The sequence below is a fragment of the Lepisosteus oculatus genome, chromosome 15 (genome assembly GCF_040954835.1).
Source record: "Lepisosteus oculatus isolate fLepOcu1 chromosome 15, fLepOcu1.hap2, whole genome shotgun sequence".
NCBI classification, from domain to species: Eukaryota; Metazoa; Chordata; class Actinopteri; order Semionotiformes; family Lepisosteidae; genus Lepisosteus; species Lepisosteus oculatus.
Genome location: NC_090710.1, coordinates 22,286,104 through 22,308,335, shown reverse-complemented (window position 1 = coordinate 22,308,335; position 22,232 = coordinate 22,286,104). Strand labels below are relative to the sequence as shown.

Here is a 22,232-nt window from a genome sequence, read left to right as displayed (position 1 = left end):
AAATAATACATTTACCAAAATGAAAACTCTACAGATATAGATATTAAGGCAGGGTTTAAAAATAATTAAACTCTACAGCACAGCTTGAAGATGGAAACTTCACATCCACTAATTAGACAAATCTCTGTTTTTTCATAGTCCAGTAAGTTGCGCTTTCAAAGTTAGAAATACTGTACAGACAAGCCGCTGGATGAGATTCCAGATATGTACCAACTGGAACAGTGAAACAGTGGGCAAAAAAACAGAGAACAGGGTCAGCAGATGCACAGATTAAATAAGTGACCTGTTACCTCAAATATAATAAGAGCATAAACTCCAGCTAGGATGACTCCTGCGATTACAACTTGAGTCTCCACACTGGCATAGAGGGACTGAAGGCTCATCGACAATGGAACAACCTGAGTGTCCTGCAGAAGTGCCTGGATGCTTATAGAGATGGGGCCACTGCAGAGACAAGCAAAAGAAAATAATGAACAGAGGTCTCTGTTGTCAATTTTGCTGCATTTTCCTGCTCTTACACAATACACACTGTACAGTCTGTCAGGTAAGACTTTAAACACTACACAGAGCTTTTTCACTTAAGTGTTTTCAAATGCAGTATCTGTAAATAACAAAACAAAAACAGCTATAAAATTGCTCCTGGGCTTTTACAAAATTCTTCCATTAACACCTGCACCATTAATGTGTTTCCATGTTTTTTATGATTTGGTTTATCTCATTGAAGAGAAAGTCTGAATGAAAATAGAAGGGTAAATAAAGGAATTTCATCCTGAAATATGAGATCCCCAGAACAAAGATGACCTTCTCAACTATTATTAAGGACTGATATACAATATCCTTCATAGACACTGTGGAAAGCTCTGTTGAATATTTAATGAAAAAATACAGTATGTATCAGCCCACTGTTCATTGTTTAGCTACAATTATATATATATATTTGTTGTCAAGTGCAATATAAAACCTACCTGTTGGTTACCTCAAAGGTCCTAGTTTTCAGTATCTGATCATTTCTTTGGGAATTTACTGGTATGGTCCAGTTGTAAAGTACCTGCGCACAAAAGAACAAAACTAGCTTCTCTTTTTTGTGTGTGTTTTTTTCTGTACCTTTCTCACTTTTTGTGTATGGTATGTTGTATATGTTATTACTGCATGTTATTTCTAATTAAGGTCTGTTTGCTTTATCTACTGTAGGTACAGCTTCAAGAACCAAGCACATCTTGAGCTTCACATGGGAATTGTAACAAGATGCCACCAAGAAGAAAACCAAACCAAGACAAGACATTCTGAGCAGCTCTGAAAAACTGTAAATCTTTCTCATGTGAAGTTTACTAAGAGGTTTTTTAAACAAACTAACTTTTTGCTTTAGAAGTAGGATTAATGTGTGTCTTATATTACATATCAAATTTACAGTAGAATACAATTCAGAACCAATAATGAATCATTATTTTCTCAAACTGGAAAACCTTTCTTTTTCATTTACCTTTACAATACATTTCTAGCAGATATGCCATTCTGGGTACTATGATGTAAATTACATAACACAACAGTCAATCTACTGGTCTCATTCACTCCATTTCTTGATAATTCAGCAAAGTCTTGGCTCAGTTTTAAAGAGTTTTATCTAAAACGGTATTACTTAGCTTCCTCTTTTAATCTGTATAAATTTTCATTTTCACTTTTTACAAGTCAGAAGTGACCAACTGAATCCTAAAAACAAGCAGCAGAGATGATGTACGCAAGTGACAGTAATCCAATCGATAGGGAAATCAATGGTTTTGTCACCAGAACCAGCAATGAGGAGTGGTCTGGCAGCATAATATATTACAAGAAAATGATCATGAAAATTGATCTCTGGCCAGCCCGGGGAAAAGAAGGGTAGAGACTGAAGGGATCAATGCCATAGGTCATCAGAACCTGCTGGGGGCGTCTCCTCCTTGACCCAGCTTCTTCATTCTGCTCCACCTGGACAACAACGTACTCCTCCGTTGTCTCACCAGCCATATTATCAATGAAGGGTCCTGCCACTTGGACTTTTAAAAGGGCATTGTCTCTGAACTCTGTTAGATTCATAGCTGGAACCAATCTGTTAAAGACAGTAACCTTGGAAGTAAAGGCAAACTGTAAAATACATCACATTTTATAAAGGAACTATTCAGCTCATTGCGGCATTATGTAAGTAAAAAAAGTACACATTTAACAAAGTTGTACTACTGTATGTATTTTCATTCTGTAACTCAAAAGATTCCATAGTGCCGCCTAAAAATGTGAGCACTGTGTTGAAATTGCAATTTCCCGTATACTCCCCTGCACCCTGTTAAATGAAATGCTGTACAGAGAGAAGAGGATAGAATTGATTCAAATAACAGTAATTGGACAACAGCAATAATATCCTATGTTAACCTTTGGTCAAATACTTTAAAAATATGGTACTGCTTGTCATTTTTATGCCAATGACATTCAAATTGACCTCACAAATTGGTTGGTTAATTGCGACCAATAGAAGACAGAACTGTCTTCGGATGTGTGTGCATCAGATTAAATTTTCCTCTGCCTTTTTTTAAAATAAGAAATCATTTTTGTATTATCTTATTCTTAACATCTATAAGTTATTTTTCCACAGCACCTAGAGATGCAAGGAATAAAATGCCACTTTACAAATAATATCCGATTGATCTGATACATGAAGGTCTCCCTGTCTGTTAAAAAAATCCAATCATTAGTTATTGTCAGACATTAGGACATTAGAGTCCGGTAAAGTGTTCAGCAAGCTTTTTTCCCACCAAAACCCAGGGCTGTTGTCTTCTTCACCATGACTACAAAACAATCTTAAATTATAAAAAATATTTCTTTTCTACATTATGACTGAGATCATGTCAAAATATAATGTGTCCTAAAATTTCAGCTTGTTTTTCAAAGGAACACCCCAATATTTGTCTGTATTGACTAGTGTAATACAAAGGGTCTTCTGCACAGTGTACCTGCAAAAGAAAATTATTAATGTCAATTTCAATAATTCGTGTACAAGAAGCAGTTCTAACATAATGAAGGATATTATCATTCAGTACACTATGGTGCTTTTTTAGAACCATTTGTATCCAGAATAACAACCACAGTAGTAAAGTGTTGATTTTAAACTATTCTTTTTATCTTAATTGATGAATGATACATTTTAAAAGTTAAAAGCAGTTAAGCAGGTTTTTACTGATGGTTACCAAATTTCATGTCTGGTCGTAGATTTGCTATAAAATGTAATTATTCTAAAATCAACCACTTTCACACAGAGATTAAGCAACTAATTGTGTGACACATTTAAGTTCATTTTGTGCACATTAACTAACTTAGGTTTATTTAGCAAAGGGCATGTATACTGTATTTGTGCAATCTATATACTGTGTTGTATTTTGATTGGTCTTTGCATTTCTTGCTGACATTTAACATCTTTCACTCATGAAAATGTTCAGGCTGAGTGTATTAGATTTTGATTAAAAATATTCACTTTTTTGTAAAATGTGTACTGTGTACTTCATTTGTAATTAAGCAAAATGCACTGTAACTAAGCAAGGTGACAGATAATTAATTCACTGAATTGTGTTGACGTACAAGTACTTTAGTACTTTATCCAATTCATTAGATGACATTTGCACTAACAGACAAAGCTTTTCCAACTGTTCTCTAATTTATTACTAAACAAGACTTAACAGTGCCCTTCTCTGAGTCAAGAAAGGATACCATATGTGCTTACTGTTTCCATTTACATTTGGGAATACAGGATTAGCTCTGGGAAAATCCATTTTTCCCTTTGAAGTTTGCTTCCCATAGTGAAGCATATGCAGAAGGTGAAATATATTCTTATTCTCAAATTTAGTATAAGAGAGAATGCTAGACGGTCAGAGCCAACTATCAAAGTAAAAACTGTGTATGGGTGGGCCTACACTACAGTACACTGTTTTACAGTTGAGTTCCTCATTCCTTTAACTTTGAAATTTCCTCTTCTACTTATAACTGCATTGTTTTGTATAACAATCAAACACTGTAACAAAATACAAATGACTTTCCATGTCTGGGCTGCTACAGTACCTCTTGCAGATGGTCAGAGCCATTACCCATTTTGAACACCTCAATTAGAAAAGTAGACAGCCTTTTCAAGGAATGAATATTAATGAGTCCTCCTCAGAGATCTTGTTAAGTGATAATCATTTGAATGCTGACCTTGCCTCACCTGTAGTGCTTTCTGCCTCTGAGGGCTGTGATGAACAAATTACATCCAACACATGCTCTGGGGCTTCAGGTAATCATTGCAAATTGCGATCCCGGTCATTTCGTTAATGCCGAAATGCCAGTCTCTGGTGGGTAGGTGTGCTCTAGGGAGCAGAGGATATAAGTTTTGCTCTCCCCCAACTAGGAAGCAATAGCATATTGAAGAACAGAATAAGAAGTGGTTCAATTGCTTGATATGACATAACATTAGTGTAAGTTTTATGGGACAGTTCTCTGTGTTTGCCTTCACACCAACTCTTGATCACACATATCAAGTACGGTATGAGGCCCAGGGGGAAGAGAAGGGTTACCGAAGTCACAAATTTGGGCAGCATCCGGCACCTACCCATAATGGCCTCATACAGCTTCCATTCCTTGAATTTCCATCAGTTTATACAGTATGTAGACCAGTTCATTCTAATGAGTCTGCTTAAATCTCTGTCCTTGATTTAGACACGAAAAGGCTGCGTTTCCTTTGAACCTTGGCAAAGGCAGAAATTTGAATTTACTATACAGTATGTGCATGTTTTTGAATGATGTTATTGAAAACATCAGTTTTTATCAGTTTTATCCCTGGAACATTCAAAATGCTTCTATTTTCCAAAACATAATTATTGTATAAATATACAGTACACTGACCATTCAGAACATTTACTTTGGAACTTACTGACCAGAGCAGGGACACACTTGCAAACATTTGATAGCCTTGTCTTTCAAATGTAAACATCCATTAATCCAATATTCCCCTGGCCTGACTCGGCCTACTAGGTTTCTAGAGGACATAATAAAATATTATATTCACCATATAGTATCAATGTTCTCAAAACAAAGACACCTGCATGCATAATAAGGAATCTGGATATTATCATTATCATATAGGCATTGTACTACGTTAAGCCTGTTGTTTGATAAGGCTTTGGATGGTTCAATATTTACTTGTACTAAGCAAATTTAGTAAAATAACAGTAGAAACTAGAGAATGACGAATTATAAGGCAACTAGAAGACAAAAGTGATTTAACAGTTTTGATGAGAAATGTCTTCAGTGGATACAGTATACAGCACAGGTCTGAGGACAATGCAAGAGAATTCTAGCAAAAGGCAGTATTTAGGTTTGTAAAATACATGGGCAAGATGGGTCTGTGCCAATGTCAAGACTTTAAATCAGACAGGGGATTTGGTGAAACACGCTCTCTCACCAAAAGAATATTTAGCGCAATTACTTCAAACAAAAGTGAAAATATTTTTAACATAGGTCAGATTCACAGGATGTGATGACACCAATGGAATAGATACGTGTGGGGTTGTTCACTGAGTATTTGTAGTGTGCTGACATGTACAGTAACTTAACCTGCTTGGCTAAGCCAACAAAGGCAACCAAGCCATACTGTTCCCGGTGGTGAAGATGAGGTGGAGGAGGAGGGATGACAAAACGCAACAAAGAGGAATTAGAATTTGATATGTATAACTTACAAGAAAGTACGACAGGAATCATTATGATTGAAATCGGTTGAAATTAAAGTTGTAGTCATCCCTCCTGAACAGACAGGAATATTTATATAGAATACTTGCAACATACAGTACAAAAACCAGCATAATATTATTCTTTGGGGTTTGGTTAAAATGAAAGAGAAAACCTGCCATGAAGAATCACTGAATTTCATTTTGTACACATGTATCCAACTACATTAACTTCTTCATTTTCTGTTAGGTTTTGTGAGAGGATTTTACTAAATCTCAGACATATTGTTATCTTATAAAGATTTCTTCTTCTTGTTTTTCCTAACATTCCAGAAAGCCTCTATATGAGCCTGGGACAAATAACAGCTGGGGATTTACAAGTAGAAGACACTAATATAATTTGAATGTGTAATGTTACGTTATCTTACTATCCATTTCTACCAAACTACAATGGCTTCAAAATACTGTAGTGAGATTGAAATGCTGGAAAGCTACTCATTGTTTCTCGTTCCAATCTGCTAAGTAAACAAAATGGTAATTTTAAATGAACATATAATTTTAAATGAAGTGACCTATTCCTTATGCCCGCAAATGTAATACCAAGAATCGCTGTCCAAAAAAGACAAGTAAATCAGTAGACACTGGCAAACTCCATCCATCAGACAAGTGCTGCAGCCGGCTGAGTCTGCAATAGTATATTTAAACTGTCAGTCTTATCAGGCTTTATCAGACCATCAGCGAAACACACACCAGTCCACAAAAAGCATAAACAAGGGAAAAAAAAACTGACACCTCTGAAATAATCAGAAACAAAGGATACAAAAGCGTTCATCAGATGAAACAGCAATCATTTGCCAGGGGCTTTCACGATCAGGGTACATGCTGAAAAGTAGCTGAAATGAGGACAAAAAGGACACCCCTGTAAAAGCAATGTTAAATTAACTGTATACCTTTGTAATAGGAATAATGATTCATTCTTATTATTATTATTTACTAACTTTTCTGGACATCCCAAACTCCACAGAAATGTGAAACACCCTGCCAAATTAGAAAATGTCCTATATCCCAAACAAAAATCCTAAGTACATATGTACAAGACTGAGACTCTTTCCCTTTGTTACTGCACTAACTCATTCAGCATAGAGTCCTGTACCCTCAAATAATACCAGTCTAAGAACTGTAAATATGACAAAAGGAAGATATTGTACTGTCTTGTGCCCGCATTGTATTAATAATTGTACACAGATATGATATTCAGTATTCTGAACAGAACAAGCAAAATGAATATATCCAGAGTAAAACAGGCAGGCAGTTATACTGTCCTAAATGTCCAAAACATTGCAAACCATACTTACTGAACAGATGATAACGATGGCAAAAATAGTGGATATTTTGCAAATGCTTAAGCAATACCTGGAAGAGAAATTATACTTATTTGAGCTAATTTAAGAAGATGCTCTTTACTACACTAGGAATATGGAGCTTTTCTTCAATGTTTGTGAAACAATTACTGTAGCAAAGTGTGCATCATGTTTACTTCAGTAAAAAACTGCATATTGTTTGTGATAATGTTATTGTGAAGAATTTTGTTTCCCCTATCAAATATATTTTTGAAAGATAGGTGATCAAAATATTTAGCTGTTTTAATGAATAATATAATTCGTGATTCAAGAATTATGATGTTTTCCTAGTTTTTTAAGGCTACATTATGTATATAATAAAATACTTCAAAACAATCCAAAATACTGAGAGACTGATAATACGAAGATCATTCTATCTTCAGGTATTGTGTGTTAAGCTTGAACCCAAGAGATAAATTGCTCCAAAGCAAGTGCTATCAACATGTAGATTTCAACTACTGTGACAAAACTGTAGCAAATTGAGTTTATAACAGGAGTTTGGTGAAAGGTTAGGTCCTAATCTTGTCTACTTTCTTTATTTTGTTTTAAACAAGAGCAAATTGTAAATACTGACCTGGAAAACATCACAATGATTTACCAAAAAAAACTAAATAAATATCTAGAAAAGATTTGCTAAAACAAATCTTTCTATCCCAACCTACAATTATTTTCCAGGTCACGTCCAGGTACAGCAAGCACTTACGCCATGTGCAAACTGGCAACAAAGAAAACCAATATGTATTTTTTTTCCTTTTCAAGCTCAAGATCTTACAAATCAGTTATATGTAAACACTGCGCCCGAATAATGAATGTACAGTACAGGCTAAAAAACTAAATCTAGCTTGAGGAGTATTACCACAAAGCTCTTGGTACTGTACTTGCAACACACTTGAGCAATTTAGGCCTATCCTGTGTACTTTGGTATCCAGCCAAAAATATTTAAATCTCTTTAAAATAAGATGTCCCACTTTATATACCCAATTAGAGCTACACAATTATGTTCAGGGATTACTGTATTTCTGATACAGACCCTCATGCTCTTGTTTTTAAAACCCATTTATTTATTTTCTGTTCCACTTTTCCAGGCACAGCAAAACCTAGGCTGACATGTATTACAGACACCTTGCTGCAGCAAGCAAGACAAAAGAGTCCCATATTTCAGCAATACCTCAGCAGACAGGCACATAAACAGTCGCTGACAGGTCTGCCAGAGCAATAGTTGTGCTCTGCACACAAGCACACAACCCCATCTCTGTTTCTTAACTAGTGATCTTCTGTTCAATTGTTTCAGCCCAAAGATGCCAGACATACAGTATGAGGATGGGCAAAAGATGGCATGAAAAACTGAAATTACTTGAGAACACTGAGGATAGACTCACATTCATAGCAGTTTCATGGGTGTTTAACCCGATTAGATAAAGAAATGTGGTGGATGTGCTAGTTTATAAGCAAGAGCAAATACTGCCTTGAAAAATTGTTTTTTCTTTTGCATCCATAAAAATGCATTCAATCCGACATGTTTCTTTCACTACATTGATTAGCCCTCAGATGAGTGGGTTATTCACAACACTAATTTTTAAGGGCTCCATAGGATTGTTCTTCAATTATTCCTGGCAAAAACTTGGCTGGATATAGACACTGAGATATTTTTTTTTAAATATAACAATATACAGTATAAAGTACATATTGCAGGGGTAATATCTGTCTGTAAAGGGTAAACGTTTTACTAAACCATTTGAACTATTTGAATAATTCACATTTGTTGCATTTTTTCAACCTAATTTTCAGTTACCAGCATTGTAACCATGTATTTTATTAACATTTAAAATGTACACCCTAGGTTTATTCATTTTTTTCTTTATAGTAGGAGGACACTACAGTAGTTTAATTAAAAAAACACCTTCTGTGGCACAAAGACTACTGTTAGCATGGAGTATGGGTGTTGATTTGGAATTTACTGTAGGTTCATACTGAAGAGTGCTACAGTACCTACTGTATAGTGCCATCAAACTGGGCCATCAACAACCCTTTGTAACAGCAACCTAGTTTGCCTTGAATATTTCTTGTCCTTGTAGTACTGTCTAGGGCCAGCCTTGCTTAGCTTCTGAGAGCTAAAGAGATCAGGCTACAAGGTGGTAAACCTGTTGCCAAATACAATAAGTATACTTATTCTACAGTAGGCCTCAGAAAATTGATAAAAAAGGCTTTATCTTTTGCCTACTATTTTATTATATTTATTTTAAGTATAATTTTATGCACTAAGAAGTAAAGATTATTTATGTGATGTTAGAATTGGTTGAGTTTGATGTCCAACTATTTAAGTACTGGCATCAAAAATTGAACCAAAACGTTGGTTAAATACCAATTTATTGTACCTAGTCAAACGTGTGTGTCTTATATAGGACAAATTAATCCCTGAATGGATTCCCTTACAACCTATACGCTGGATGTGTCGCTCCATCACACCAGGGCAACAGCACAATCTGGTTCAATTCTTTTCAGTTGCTCCATAGAAAAAATACTTTTCTTTATTAGAAAAATCTCAACACTTTCTTCCCATATTTAAAAAATGTAATGGATTGATTTAATTAAAGGATCTGTTTAGTATCTGAGGACTAAAGTACAAATCCCTGGCTCAATTTACAGCTCACATTCTGTTACCACAGACATCTTGAACAAAAGTATGCTATTCAACTTTTGTAGATGAAGAAAGTAAGATTACCTTAAACTGTTGGACAGAGTGAAGTTTAAATTAAGGTTATCCAGTGGATCAGATTTCTCAGTGGAAGTAGATCTTGAAAGACTTGTAACTTCACTTCCAAGATGACACCTTTTTTCCAGCTCTGCAGAACTGCTTTCCCAAGATTCATCTCCATTTGTGAAAGTGGGATCGTGAAGTGCCATATAAGTAATACTGTGGAGTAAAAACAGAACAAGTAGGTACTTCACTTTTTTTAAGTGAAAATTATGTTTCTAGATGATGTCAATGTTGATTACATGAAAGAAGCATTCATTGGTTAAATTTAGTAAAATGACATGGTAAGTACTGTAGGTTAGGTCCCCTTTTCAGGCCATAAAGCCCCATGGGGAATGGGGGGAAAGGGCCACCAGTTTTCTCAGCCATCCGACACTGGAGGTGGAGGTGATGTGGTCAGCATCTCACTCCAGCCAGCCTATTACCCCCGGAAGGATTAAGCCCCCGGTACTCATTTGGAAAGCAGGCTGAGTGGACCTGGGAGCCATCTGGAAGGAATTGGAGCAAGATAAATCACTTGCCCCTACCTGGGATTGAACCCGGGACCTTCCGGTCAGGAGCTAGATGCACAAGCCCAGATTGTTCACTACAGAATCAACCAGACCAAGCTCTGTTAATTTAAATAAATGAATACTCAGCTGTTCTTTAGTCTCAATCCAAGTCAAAGCATGCCACAACACCAAGTTAACTTCCATCATTCAATCATATATTACTGATATTGAGTATTAAAGAGTAGTCTACAGAGTTTTCTTACTGAACAATGGAAACCAAATACAAAACACTTCTGCTGTGACAAAAACATGGAGTAACAAGTAACAAGTCCTGTGTAATGGTTAAAACTCACAGTGTATTCATGAAATGATCCTATCCATACAGTAGATTAATATTTAATAAAAATCCCTGGAACATCAGTATGTTGGTCATATTAGCTATTGCTCTGTTTGCTGTATACAATCACAGAGGTGCCTGTACAGTCTGCTAACCTACAATAAGGAAGCACAAAATTAAATTGAAATCTGACCCTAAAGAAAGAAACTGGTGCATCCTAACAAGCACATTGTTAATACCCATGCAGAGAACTCACTGTTTTTGAATCCTATTTTTTTAAATATGATAAACTTCCAATATTAGAAATGGCAAAGGATGACAGGATCTATAATTTCTGAACCTCAATCAGAAACATCATGGTAATTTAAGGATACATGTGGGTTATCTGTTTTATTTCTAAAGCTATAAAAAGGATACAGAGCAGCATGACAGAAAGGACAAAAGAAAATAATTATATAATTGTTTTTATAAATAATAGACAGGCTGTTCTTTCAGACAGGTGTACATCAAGACCATGAAATGCAAGATAAATATTGACGAAGAACTGAAGATACAGAAATAGATTACTGTCATATCAAAGGTTTACAGAGAAGACTGAGTACTTTTATTTTTCAAGGCATTTGATTTCAGCTGACAGATATTATAATCAATTGTAGCTCAAATGAAGATATCTCATGAAAATTGTATGAGAGTGGTATCAGGTGCTATCGTAGAAGTATTAAAGCATATCAAGAAATTGTGATTAATGGGGAGGCAATGCAAATGTCTGAGTGAAGACATAAAACCCAGAAATAAAAAGCATGAGAGGGAAAAAAACAACAGAGAGCTGTTAACTATTACATGTTTCTTTAGTCAGTAAAAAACTTCTTATGAATATCATCACATGTACTGTATTTGGGTTTGTACAGTAAGTAAAGCCACTTTTTAAATGTGATGAAAACACAATAATATTTAAATCAGCATTAGGCATATTTTACATAAGTTTCAGTAAGTCATGTTTATCTGGGTGATCAAAATAAGTTTCCACAACAGATACAGTTCTTCCGGTATATGGTTTGGTCCTACAGTTCTTCTTTAACCCGACTGTTGTTTCCTGATTAATTTTACCACTGGCAGATGACAAATAGCTGTTAATTCCAGATTGACTGTCCAAAGCAAAAGTTTATCCTCACAGAGTTTATATAATCTCTAACATTTTAAGAAGAAAATATTTTGTTTGAAGAGCTGAATTGACAAATTAATCACGAGCCAATTTCAAATCACCACATTTTTTCGCAGAAGCATATTTAAAAAAGTGACAATGCACAGACTTCTTCAAATCAGGATGTAAAGATGACTTACCTATTGATTACATTTTACAAGAAAGTAGATGAAACTGTAGTTCTGGTTTTTACTGACTCCAAGACAAAACAAAAAATGTGAATCGTAAAACTGTATAAAAATGAAAATGTCATTTATGGATTATTCTGATAATCTGTGCACATTTAATTTGGGTGTATTCTTGTTTTAAGTGTTTAATATTTCATAAACCTGAAGACTTTTTGACTAACTAGTCCTCTACAAATACAGCGGCACAATTGTTCAAGATTATAATGGAGATAAAGTCTGACATATAATATTTTCATATATAATTGACATATAATCATGGTTAGTTCTGTAAATGTTTCTCTGTTCTGTCCTTACTATTTTGAAAGCTACTTCACCCGCATCAGATGTGAAATAAAAATCTATTGAAAAAATGCAGCATTTAAATCTGCAACCTTTTGATTCTATGGAAATAATCTATGTCTAAAATACAGTATAAAAAATGCAGCTGTCAAGTTATTTCTAAATGGCTAAAGAAAAAGTAGAAGTTCACTGTGAAGAACACCTTTGTTTTAACCTTTTATGAGCGAATTAATGATTTATCTGGATGCTCTAAATGACATATGGTCATACATTTCCTTTCATGAATGTTAAACCTACTAACTACAACTTTCACTCTTCTCATGATTTCAAGAACTGTAGTAGACAAGGGTTTCTTAAGGTCAACACTCTCAGGAAAACCATTTATGCATTTTGGAGTGGGAAGTGATAAATTGTGCTGAGCAGTATAACATTTAATAGCTTTCTGAGCAGAAAGCTGAAATAGAAGCAGACTATAATAGCAAGTCATGGGGAGGTTTTATTGAAGAGTTAATTGCTTTCATTCTTAAAACTGCACTGGCATGGAGTCTGTGATTCGTAACCTCCAATATTCCTAATATTCTACATCTAGAAATGAACAATGATGAAAGGGGAAATAGGTTATTTACGTTTCTAATTTCAGATCATTTCTCACATTGCAAGAAGGATTGCACATGACTAGAACAGTGTGGTGACACAGCAGGGTGATACTTTAGATTAAAGTTATCAAATGCCTTTGGGAAGTATAAATCAGTACTGTCACTGCATGAGAGAAGAATCTGGGCTTAAAGATCACGGAAAGGACTTCTGTTTAACCTAAGGTTTCCAATTTTATTCCCTGACTGTGACAATAACTTGCATAACAGGGTTCACCCTTATCCTCCAATAAGAGAAATAAAAAGGAGGTTCAAGTTAAGTACTGTAACTCTGTTAATGCAGTACATATCATGATCTCCTAAGTCGGTGGCTTAGGAGAAAAGAACTAAAAGACTAGTAATCCACACGTTTTGGTTCAAAGATCTTCAGAAGAATTGTAGAGCAAGTAATTAAATCTTACATCATTTTTTCTGCTTGCAGCTGTTTTTAAGATCTAAATATACAGTATTTTAACATCCAGATTCCAAATCTTGATAAAACAGTAAATGCATGAGATTGTTAAAATATCCAGAGTCTTCCCTAAGATTCCACAAAACCCACAGAAATGTGACCTGCATAAACCTACTGTACATTTTATGCTGAAATGCTTTCTTGGTTTGCTTGACAAGCTTAGAATTAACTTTACCTGGGGTAACCACTATTCAATCTGAAGAGAATCCAAAACTGAAACATACCCTTCATCTTCAGAAGACATTTTCAGCAATGGAGATTTCTCATTGTAACCACTTCTCTTGGTCTTGCCTTTCAGGAATTTAATTACACTGAAGTTATTGCTAGAAAAGAGAGAAAAATGAATTTATGAAAGTTAAAAAGCAATGACTGGGCTCTGCCACCTCATAAAGAAAACATGTAGATGAAGTAGTTTCATTTTTAAACATACTGATAAGCCTGCTTTTGTTATTCATTTCTTTGTTTTTTAATTGTGTTCATCATAGCTTCAAAAGAAAAGCTGCTCCTGCCAATTTCAAAAGCCTTGGTAACAATAGAGAATGTGTTGAAGATACCTGCTTAGTTCTTGCATGCAGCAGAAACCACACTTTTCAAAACTCCTCACATTGTCATGTCACTATGAATGAGTTGCCCTGCCCTATTTTTCCATTTGGCTTCTACGGAAGTAATTTCCAGTTCTAAACTTTCAAGTCTTCCTTCAGTGAAAGAATGTTTCATAAGCTTTCTTTACAGCACTAAAAACAAAGAAAGTCACCAAACATTCTTTTTAAATAATTATCCCAATTCAAGATGCTACAATAAAGAGAAAGGGATGCCTTCACTTCTCACATAGAAATACAGTATTCCTTAAGTGGGCCCCATCTTCATAGCTGTCAGCTGTCATGCTAATCATCTTAAACCTGTCAAAGTGGAAATGAAGCTCTCTATCTGTATCACCTTCATACCTTTCTCCTTTTAAGTTTTTCTGAGTTTTATGGTTTCTTTTTAGCCAACAACAATTAAAACTTCCTTTTTTTTCCCACGAACCCAACTACTTTGAAGTGAACAAAGGGAGTGTCTTACTAAGAACATTCTGCCCCATGATCCAGTTTTTTCTTGAGGTATTTCAAGCTGCAGCTCATTTTAGATACAGCACAGTTCTATACGTTCTGGGTTACACCAAGGTTTTGAGCAGCTGGTGTCCTTGGCTCACCACAGTTCTCAAACAGTTAATTAAAACAGCTATAAAAAGTATTCCTGTTTCAGAGTCATGTACATTTACAAAGGTTCACAGAAGCAGCTTTTATCTGGACATTTAAGCATCTATTAAGAAGTTCTTTATCCAGCACAGTCGCATTATAGATGCAATAGATTGTTTGCCCTGTGCAAGTGCTGGCATTCTGATTCAGAATTCAACCGCTTTGGTTCTGTGTCCTTTCCTCTGACAGCAATGTGTCTCAGGATACTTCCACCTTTACCATATGTGTGGGTGGCAAGTGTTGAGCTGTGAATTGAAAATAAATTAATTTCTGCCATTGTATTGTACCATACCGTATCTCTGTTCAAAGTCTAGTCTGGACCTAAAGCACATGAGATATGACCTAGGTGCACAAGAAGCCTGTACCCTTTGATTCCAGATCTCTTATGAAATAAATATTTTATACTGTATATGCTTTGGGCAATGAGTGTGCTAACTGTAGTAAATGAAATGTACTGTTCTAACTTTCAGGAGCTGGGTGGATAGCCAGAAATTGACTGACAAACAGCACTGCATTCTATAGCTTATGCAGAACAAGTCATGGAGTCATAGAGAGCACACCAATGTTGCTGAAAACAGTGGCTACAGGGGTGTCTATAATCTAAAGAATTTCTGCCATTTAGCGATTCAATTTCTAAATAAACAGGATTTGTGTGTGTTTTTATTTATTGATGTGGCAGACCACGTTTTGTTCCTGTTCCTTCTTGCATAACCATTCTCGTTGATTATTTGGAGCTGGTATTTAAACATGGAGAGTTGTTCTAACGCACCCAATAAAACATACAACCAAAATCCAAACATTTCATCCAGTCCTTAACTCGTACACACATTTAAGATCATGGTTTTGTATTCCATATTTACAATAACCTTTGAATAAATAGACACCAGTGGAAACTAACAGAGAAATGCATTTAAAACTGGGAACAAGGGGAATTTTGTAACACAAACAGTAAAGTGTCTTTACTCAGCTACAGTAGGTTACCTATTTGTTAAATTGGATACCTTGGCTTCTTTGAAGAAAGCTAATCTTTCTTACTGTATATTCTTCTTTTTTCTGCTTCAGTAAATGTGCCGGTAAATTACCTTGGACCCAACCGGGTGTTATCTACCTCACACTGTTCTCACCTTAGCCTCCAAAGACATAGGTTTCTAATTCATATACAAGGGTGTTTCACCCAGAAAAGCTCTTTCATTTATTCAGCAGGGTACTCTGAGTACATCTGAAACACTTTTGTAATAATAAGTGAAATGCAGGTCTTTTTGTATTCAAATAACATTCCTTTTTCGCTTTGATTAAATACAAGTTATCAGTATTGCAGGCAGCTTCCAGTGCAGTCTGTTGGGAATATTCTTTGCTAAAAGAAGACAATCAGCCAGTGTAAACCCTCTTTATAACCATGTGGAAATCTGAATCAGTCTTCTTTTTCAACAGTATTGTTTGTTCCATTCTATTGAAAGATAAAGCTTTAAAACACAATAATAGCATTTTCTATCCAGGGTAATCATGTAATGACAAATATTGTGCATTATTATTGTAATAATAATAACTTTTATTTATAAAGCAGCTTTCCAAACCCAAGGATGCTGTACATTATGAATAAAGAAAAAGACAAGTACAGTAAAAGTACTGTAAATGAAGAAAAAAAAAACAAGAGCATACAGGTTTTCACAAATTGACTGTAGGCAATCAAACGTAGACCTTGGTAAAAAGGTACAAGTACTTGTAAGTTTTAAATTTAGATTTGAAGGGAGTTAGAGAAGTCGTCTCTCGTAAGGTCTAAGGAAGGTCGTTCCAGAATACCGGAGCAGCGACAGAGAGAGCACGATCACCAGAAGTCCCTGCTTTAGTCCTGGGGTAATACGAGCGCTCTGAAGAACCCTATGCGGATAGTGAATGAAATCAATTGGGCAAGACAAGGTCAGTGTCGGTAAGGCAGGCTGAGAGGCAGACAGAGAAGGCTTATCATCAAATCCAAAAGGTGGGCAAGGTGGGCGTCAGTGAGGTAGGCCGAGTCGAGATCCAGAAGGCTGAGACGAAAGGATACCTTTAGAAAGGTTTTGGAACCAGTGGACGAGCAAGGAGAACAGCAGGCTGTTTCGTTCCAAGCGATGAAGTGTGGCTTGAGGAAGGTATAAATAGCAAGTGCGGTGAGAGGTGAGAGGCGTGATAGGGTGATTACTTAGTGCGCTGTCGTTTCTGAGAATTGGATCGAGCTGGTGTCTGATGGGAATGGGAATGTGCCGGCGTTTACAGTAGGAAGGTTAAGTGATTGATTATGAGAGATCATGACATGGGGACAGTGAGCAGAGGACTGGCCTCAATAGAATGGAGCCAAAGGTGGGGGAGTTTAAACAGGCAGGAGAACTACAGTGTGATATGGCCAGATTGTTTAGAGCCTTGAAGACATATATATTCCTCTTAGAGTGCTGAATGTATATGAGGAAAAGTTACTGTTTTGTACTTATTCAAAAGTCAAACAGGTGCACTTCTCTTTCAACAACAGAATAATATTTATTTTTTCAACACAATGAAGGAATATTTTACTGGATTGTGACAGGGTATTTTGGTTATTAAAGCAAAATACTTTATAATACACACTGTACAATTCCATTTACACCAGCATTACTTTAACTGGTTAGCAGTACAGTGTGCTACAGTACCTGAATGATTTGCCAATGCCTTCCAGCATCTTTTGGAGTTACTCTATGGGACATTTAAAGGCAATTGCAATTGCAGATAAAAGGATAGAAAGGCAGGATGGTGAACCTTTTTTGGATCTGCCAATTATTTTTTTTAAAAAAACATCTACTTCTTTTCAATTAAGGAAAATAACATGCTCTTCGTTTTTTGTTGTTGTGAAACAGTATTAAATATAGAGGCATCATTGAAGTTTACAGTACTTTCACTCTACAGATAAAGGACTTAGAATTGTAAATCAGTGCACCTTTGTTCTATGATTGAAAAACCGAGACTGGGTATAATTGAATATTTTTTTTGTAATTGTCAACTTGTAATTCGTAACTGTGAAGAAGTGACTTTACAGAAAGAAATACTGGCATCCTAAAATGCATAGAAAATAATGCCCTTTCAAAAATCAGTGGTCACAAACTTTGATGTAGTGAAAACAATATATAATGGTAATGAATAAGAACAGAGCTCACAAGTGGAAACTATGTGGAAGTGCTTTCAAGACCGAGAACAGAAGGCACATCTTTACCTAAAGGGTTGTGAGAGTATTGAGCAATGAAGCTCCCCAGTCATGTTGCTGAATGCAGTACACTGACTACTTTCAAGAAACAGCTGGATGAGATACTTAGATCAAGTAGGTACTAATGATCAAACGTGCTAGATGGGCCAAAAGGCCTCCTCTCATTTGTAATCTTTCTAAGCCCTTGAAAAGCAAAATATCTTCATTTACATAAACACATCGATAAGGCTTTCAGTTGAAAGTCTGCGATACTCTTTGCATCTGCTTCTTCGCTTTTAGCTAATTTGAAAATGGTTACTTTAGGTGGGCCGTATGATCCCAAAGCAAACAAGCCACGGCTGGAAATGAAAATATTACAGACGGAACTTTAGCTAATTAGTAGCCTCTCACCTCTAATCTTTTAATCCTAAAAGGACTCTAGTCCCAGGCTGTCAATTAGGATGAAAGCTCGCACAATCCAAGCAACAAACCCATTTCCTGTGTACTATGATACAGTATAACAAAATAAGCACTTGAGTACTTGAAACAAAATCCTTATATTTAGCATTTTACATCCCAATGGCTCTCAGGAGTGATTTACATATACTGTAGGAGGACACCCACTTCACCCACCACTTAAATGCAGCACCCACCTGGGTTCAATTAACAATTAATTACAATTAGCGACCATCGGAGAATCTTTTCATATCACATGGAGTCTCTACACAGCAGAACAGGCAAAGAAACGAAAAATGAATTCAGCAAATTCATAAAGCAGGTACAGTAGGTAGCCCCTCTAGATAGCTCAGAGAGTAATTTAGCCAGGATACCAGGGTTTGCTCCTCTCCTCTTTCAAAATATGCCATGCGATTTTTAATAATGAAGCAGTTTAAAGTCTCACCTGAAGGACTACACGTCCTACAGCACAGCATTCCTGGTCACAGTTCTGGAGGCACTGATTTGAAAATATGGTCCAGAAGAAAGAGTGCCCCCTGCTGGTCCACCCACTAGGCTTACAGTACAGCAACATCATTTACTGTAAGTATAACCCACATCGGCTTTCTAGACAGGAGTGGTATATGTTCAGATGTTAACTACAGTGCTGTTCCAAACACATCAGATCTATTTCCCAACAAGAAAATATCCTTAAAACTCAAAGGAAAAAAAAAACATTTGAGAATTGTCAAATAAGTATTCCAATAAAAACATTTGAAAAATAATATTGGACACACTCTGCCTATCTTTTGCAATTTACATTTTTTTCTTCTGTTTACAATACATCAACCAAATTGAGAAGATAACTGGATACATCTTGTACAGTACATTACAGCTTGTGTTGAGCACAGTTTTATTAAGACTGTTATGGGTAGAATTGTATAATTGTGCTAGAATTGTATAATTATATTATTTTGCAATTGATGACTTATAATGTATAATTCTGAAGGAATTATTTTACAAAAAGAAATTCAGACATCCTAAAATACAAATAAAATAACATCATTCAAAAATTCAATGATCTCAGACTTCATTATGATGCAAATGATAGTGAAACAACAAATACTGATAATGAATAAGAACAAAGTCAATCCAAACATCTAGTCACCAAATGTTTGCAACATGTCTTGCTACATGAAACTTCAATCAGCATTTAAAGTAGCACATTAATATGCACAGGATATGAGTTACGTTTGCTCACTTAGTTCTTAAAATCTAAAAATTACTTTCGATGGGAGCAAAATAGCTATCTTTTCAGAAGGACAACAAGAAAGAAAAGCCTCATCCAAATTAGAAGTTCAGTGATTCTGCACTGCTGAACAGTAATGAGAGGCATCCTGCAGACCTTAACCCCCTCCTGCTAGAGAAGCCTTTAGAGAGACCACTGTCATAGCAGATGTTGTTTCTAGCTTATACAGTAGTTAATAGACTTTCTTCAAAGGCTAGGTCACAGTGATCTGTGAATCACTAGCTCCCAGCATGAGCAAAACCTTGGACATACAGTATTTACTTTACACCTTGCTCATTTCTCTACAGTAAGATTAGAACAGGTCCAAGTATAGATATCTATTGCACCACATAATATAGCTTAATACCGTAAGAACATTTGTAAGGTTACAAACTAGAGAGGGCATTCAGCCCATTTAACTTGTTTGGTTGCTAATAACTGATTTGATAGTAACTCATTAGTTCTCAGTAAGTCAGGGAATCAGTTCAGACAAACTGGCCGGCTGTTTTGTTCCAGACTTCCACAATTAAATTAAGGATTCAGTTTAAGTAAAGATCATGACTGGAATAAAACCACCCTGGTTCCCTGCATCGGGATACTGACCCCTTGTCTGAAAACAACAATCTGTTTTGGAATGTAGTGAACACGATTATGCAAGGAGTCACAGTGCATGTTCAACGAGGGTTAGAGATGAGTTTTAATTTTGGGACTAAAAAGGCCATTTTCCAGAAAACACCGGAAGAAGAGACCGTCAAGGTGCATCTCCCTGCAGTGTCCTGAATTCCAGCATTGTTACAGAGTTTTTATAGTCTATATACGGCCGTGGCATTGCTATGTTATTACCATGGATCAGTGTTTATGAGTGACCATTACCAACGTATTGGAACCATAGAAAATAATTCTAGTAATGGCACAGGGCTATTCCTGATAATGTTATCCTTGCTTTTCAGTTACTCCTGGGGTGCCACATACAAGAGTAATTTCAGACATGTCACATGCAGCAAGTGTCTGTTTAAAATGTACTCAGGCCAAGTCAGGAGTAATGACCCCAGGCCAAAGTCAGATTTCTACACTAGTGTGTTGTACAATTGTAACATAATGTTCCTCAATCAAAATTCTATGCTTATACAGTACATACTAGCAATTCTTATGCATTTGTATTGCTTTCCGTTATTATCTAGTAAACAAAGTTCATAATTAACATTTTAACATAAAAATATTTTCCAGAAGTAGCCAATTCCAGCTCAGTGTTTCCAATTTCCAATTTTGTATTTCTATTTTGTTTTTGCAACAGGCAAGCAAAACCTTGCCTTTATCTACATTACACATCATCTGCAAGGTGTTTGCCCTTTCTTGAACTTTATCTAGATATTTTTTTTAGTTCCATTTGCTCATGCTACCAGGTTTGGCAATCCTTCTTAATTGGCATCATCTGTGAATACAAATTGTTTACTAACTAAACAAGAATTTAGATAATGTATTTGATTTGATTTAAAGTACGAAATGGTCCCAGTACAGATTCCTGTGGTATCCCACTAATTATATCAACCCATTTTGAGCATTCTTCCCTTATCTCTATTCTACATTTAATCCTGTTCTCAACCCTAAAATAAAGGTTTTCCTAAATGCCTACCACCTGTAATTTAATAATGAATCTTTCATCGGGAATGTTATCAAAAACATACTTCTGAAAATCTTACTTCGCCACATCATATGGTCTGTTTTTAAAAACGTCTAACAAGTCAGTCAGGCCCTGCCTACTGTATTCTAAATACATGTTATTTCTTATCTGATTTTCATACAGGTGGTCCTCTAATTTAGTGCTAATGATTCATTCCTAATTTGTAAGAGTTGTGTTAACAGCCTTTGAATAATGTCTCTTGAAGTTTTGTTTATCTTGAGTGCTCCTAGTAAGTTTTATATTTCTACCTCTACAATATTTAATTCAATATTTAATATTAGATCTCTTATCTTTGCTCTCACTGGGTCATGTTGTCTATTTCTTCCTCAGTAAACACCTATAAAAATTATTCATTTAATACATATCATACTTAATCTTAAAATACAGTGTACCATGCCATGTAAAAGGATGCAGACCCTTCCTTGAAATGCTAAAATAGTGTATACACATTTTTTTTAAACTTTAGGTTTTCCAAGGCAAAGGGTTGGAATACTTATGCAATCATGACTTCCATTTTCTTTCATATTAATGATCTATTTCTTTTTTGCTTTGAATTTGTAAAGTTGTGTACAGTATATAAGACACACAGTATTAACTGACACTTCAAAGTATAATAACAGCATAATTTAAAGCAACAAACAAGAGCCCGCATGTTTTTGATGGGCACTTTATATACATATGTTTCCTAATATAAAGCATCCCTATGTTGAACTACTTTGTCCCTTGTGCATTTTATTAGTTGGATGCACCTAACAGACCTGGTTTTAGTAACAATATTCTTATTTCAAAATTTATTCCTCACAGGTTCAAATTACCACCCATCTTCATGATGATAATCATTATCAAAGTGAAGAAAAAATGTACTGTGATCATAATACCTGCTGAACCGCAATGGACTAAACGTCTGCCTGACTGTATGATTCCTATTGCA

General features: G+C 35.6%; 1 protein-coding gene across 5 annotated transcripts in view; it reads right to left on the bottom strand.

Moving 5' to 3' along the window:
* Positions 1 to 22,232, bottom strand: part of oca2 (oculocutaneous albinism II) — a 125,175-nt gene that overhangs the window by 86,359 nt on the left and 16,584 nt on the right. For 4 of the 5 annotated variants that reach the window (XM_015364460.2, XM_069179025.1, XM_015364461.2 and 1 more), the window contains exons 3-9: positions 13,697 to 13,795; positions 9,840 to 10,031; positions 7,073 to 7,130; positions 6,538 to 6,610; positions 1,915 to 2,072; positions 966 to 1,048; positions 291 to 444 (exon numbers count right to left, since the gene is read on the bottom strand). In XM_015364460.2, coding sequence (XP_015219946.1) covers positions 291 to 444; positions 966 to 1,048; positions 1,915 to 2,072; positions 6,538 to 6,610; positions 7,073 to 7,130; positions 9,840 to 10,031; positions 13,697 to 13,795 — 817 coding nt within the window. The remainder of the gene's footprint in view (positions 1 to 290; positions 445 to 965; positions 1,049 to 1,914; positions 2,073 to 6,537; positions 6,611 to 7,072; positions 7,131 to 9,839; positions 10,032 to 13,696; positions 13,796 to 22,232) is intronic. The other variant, XM_069179026.1, reaches the window with a different exon arrangement.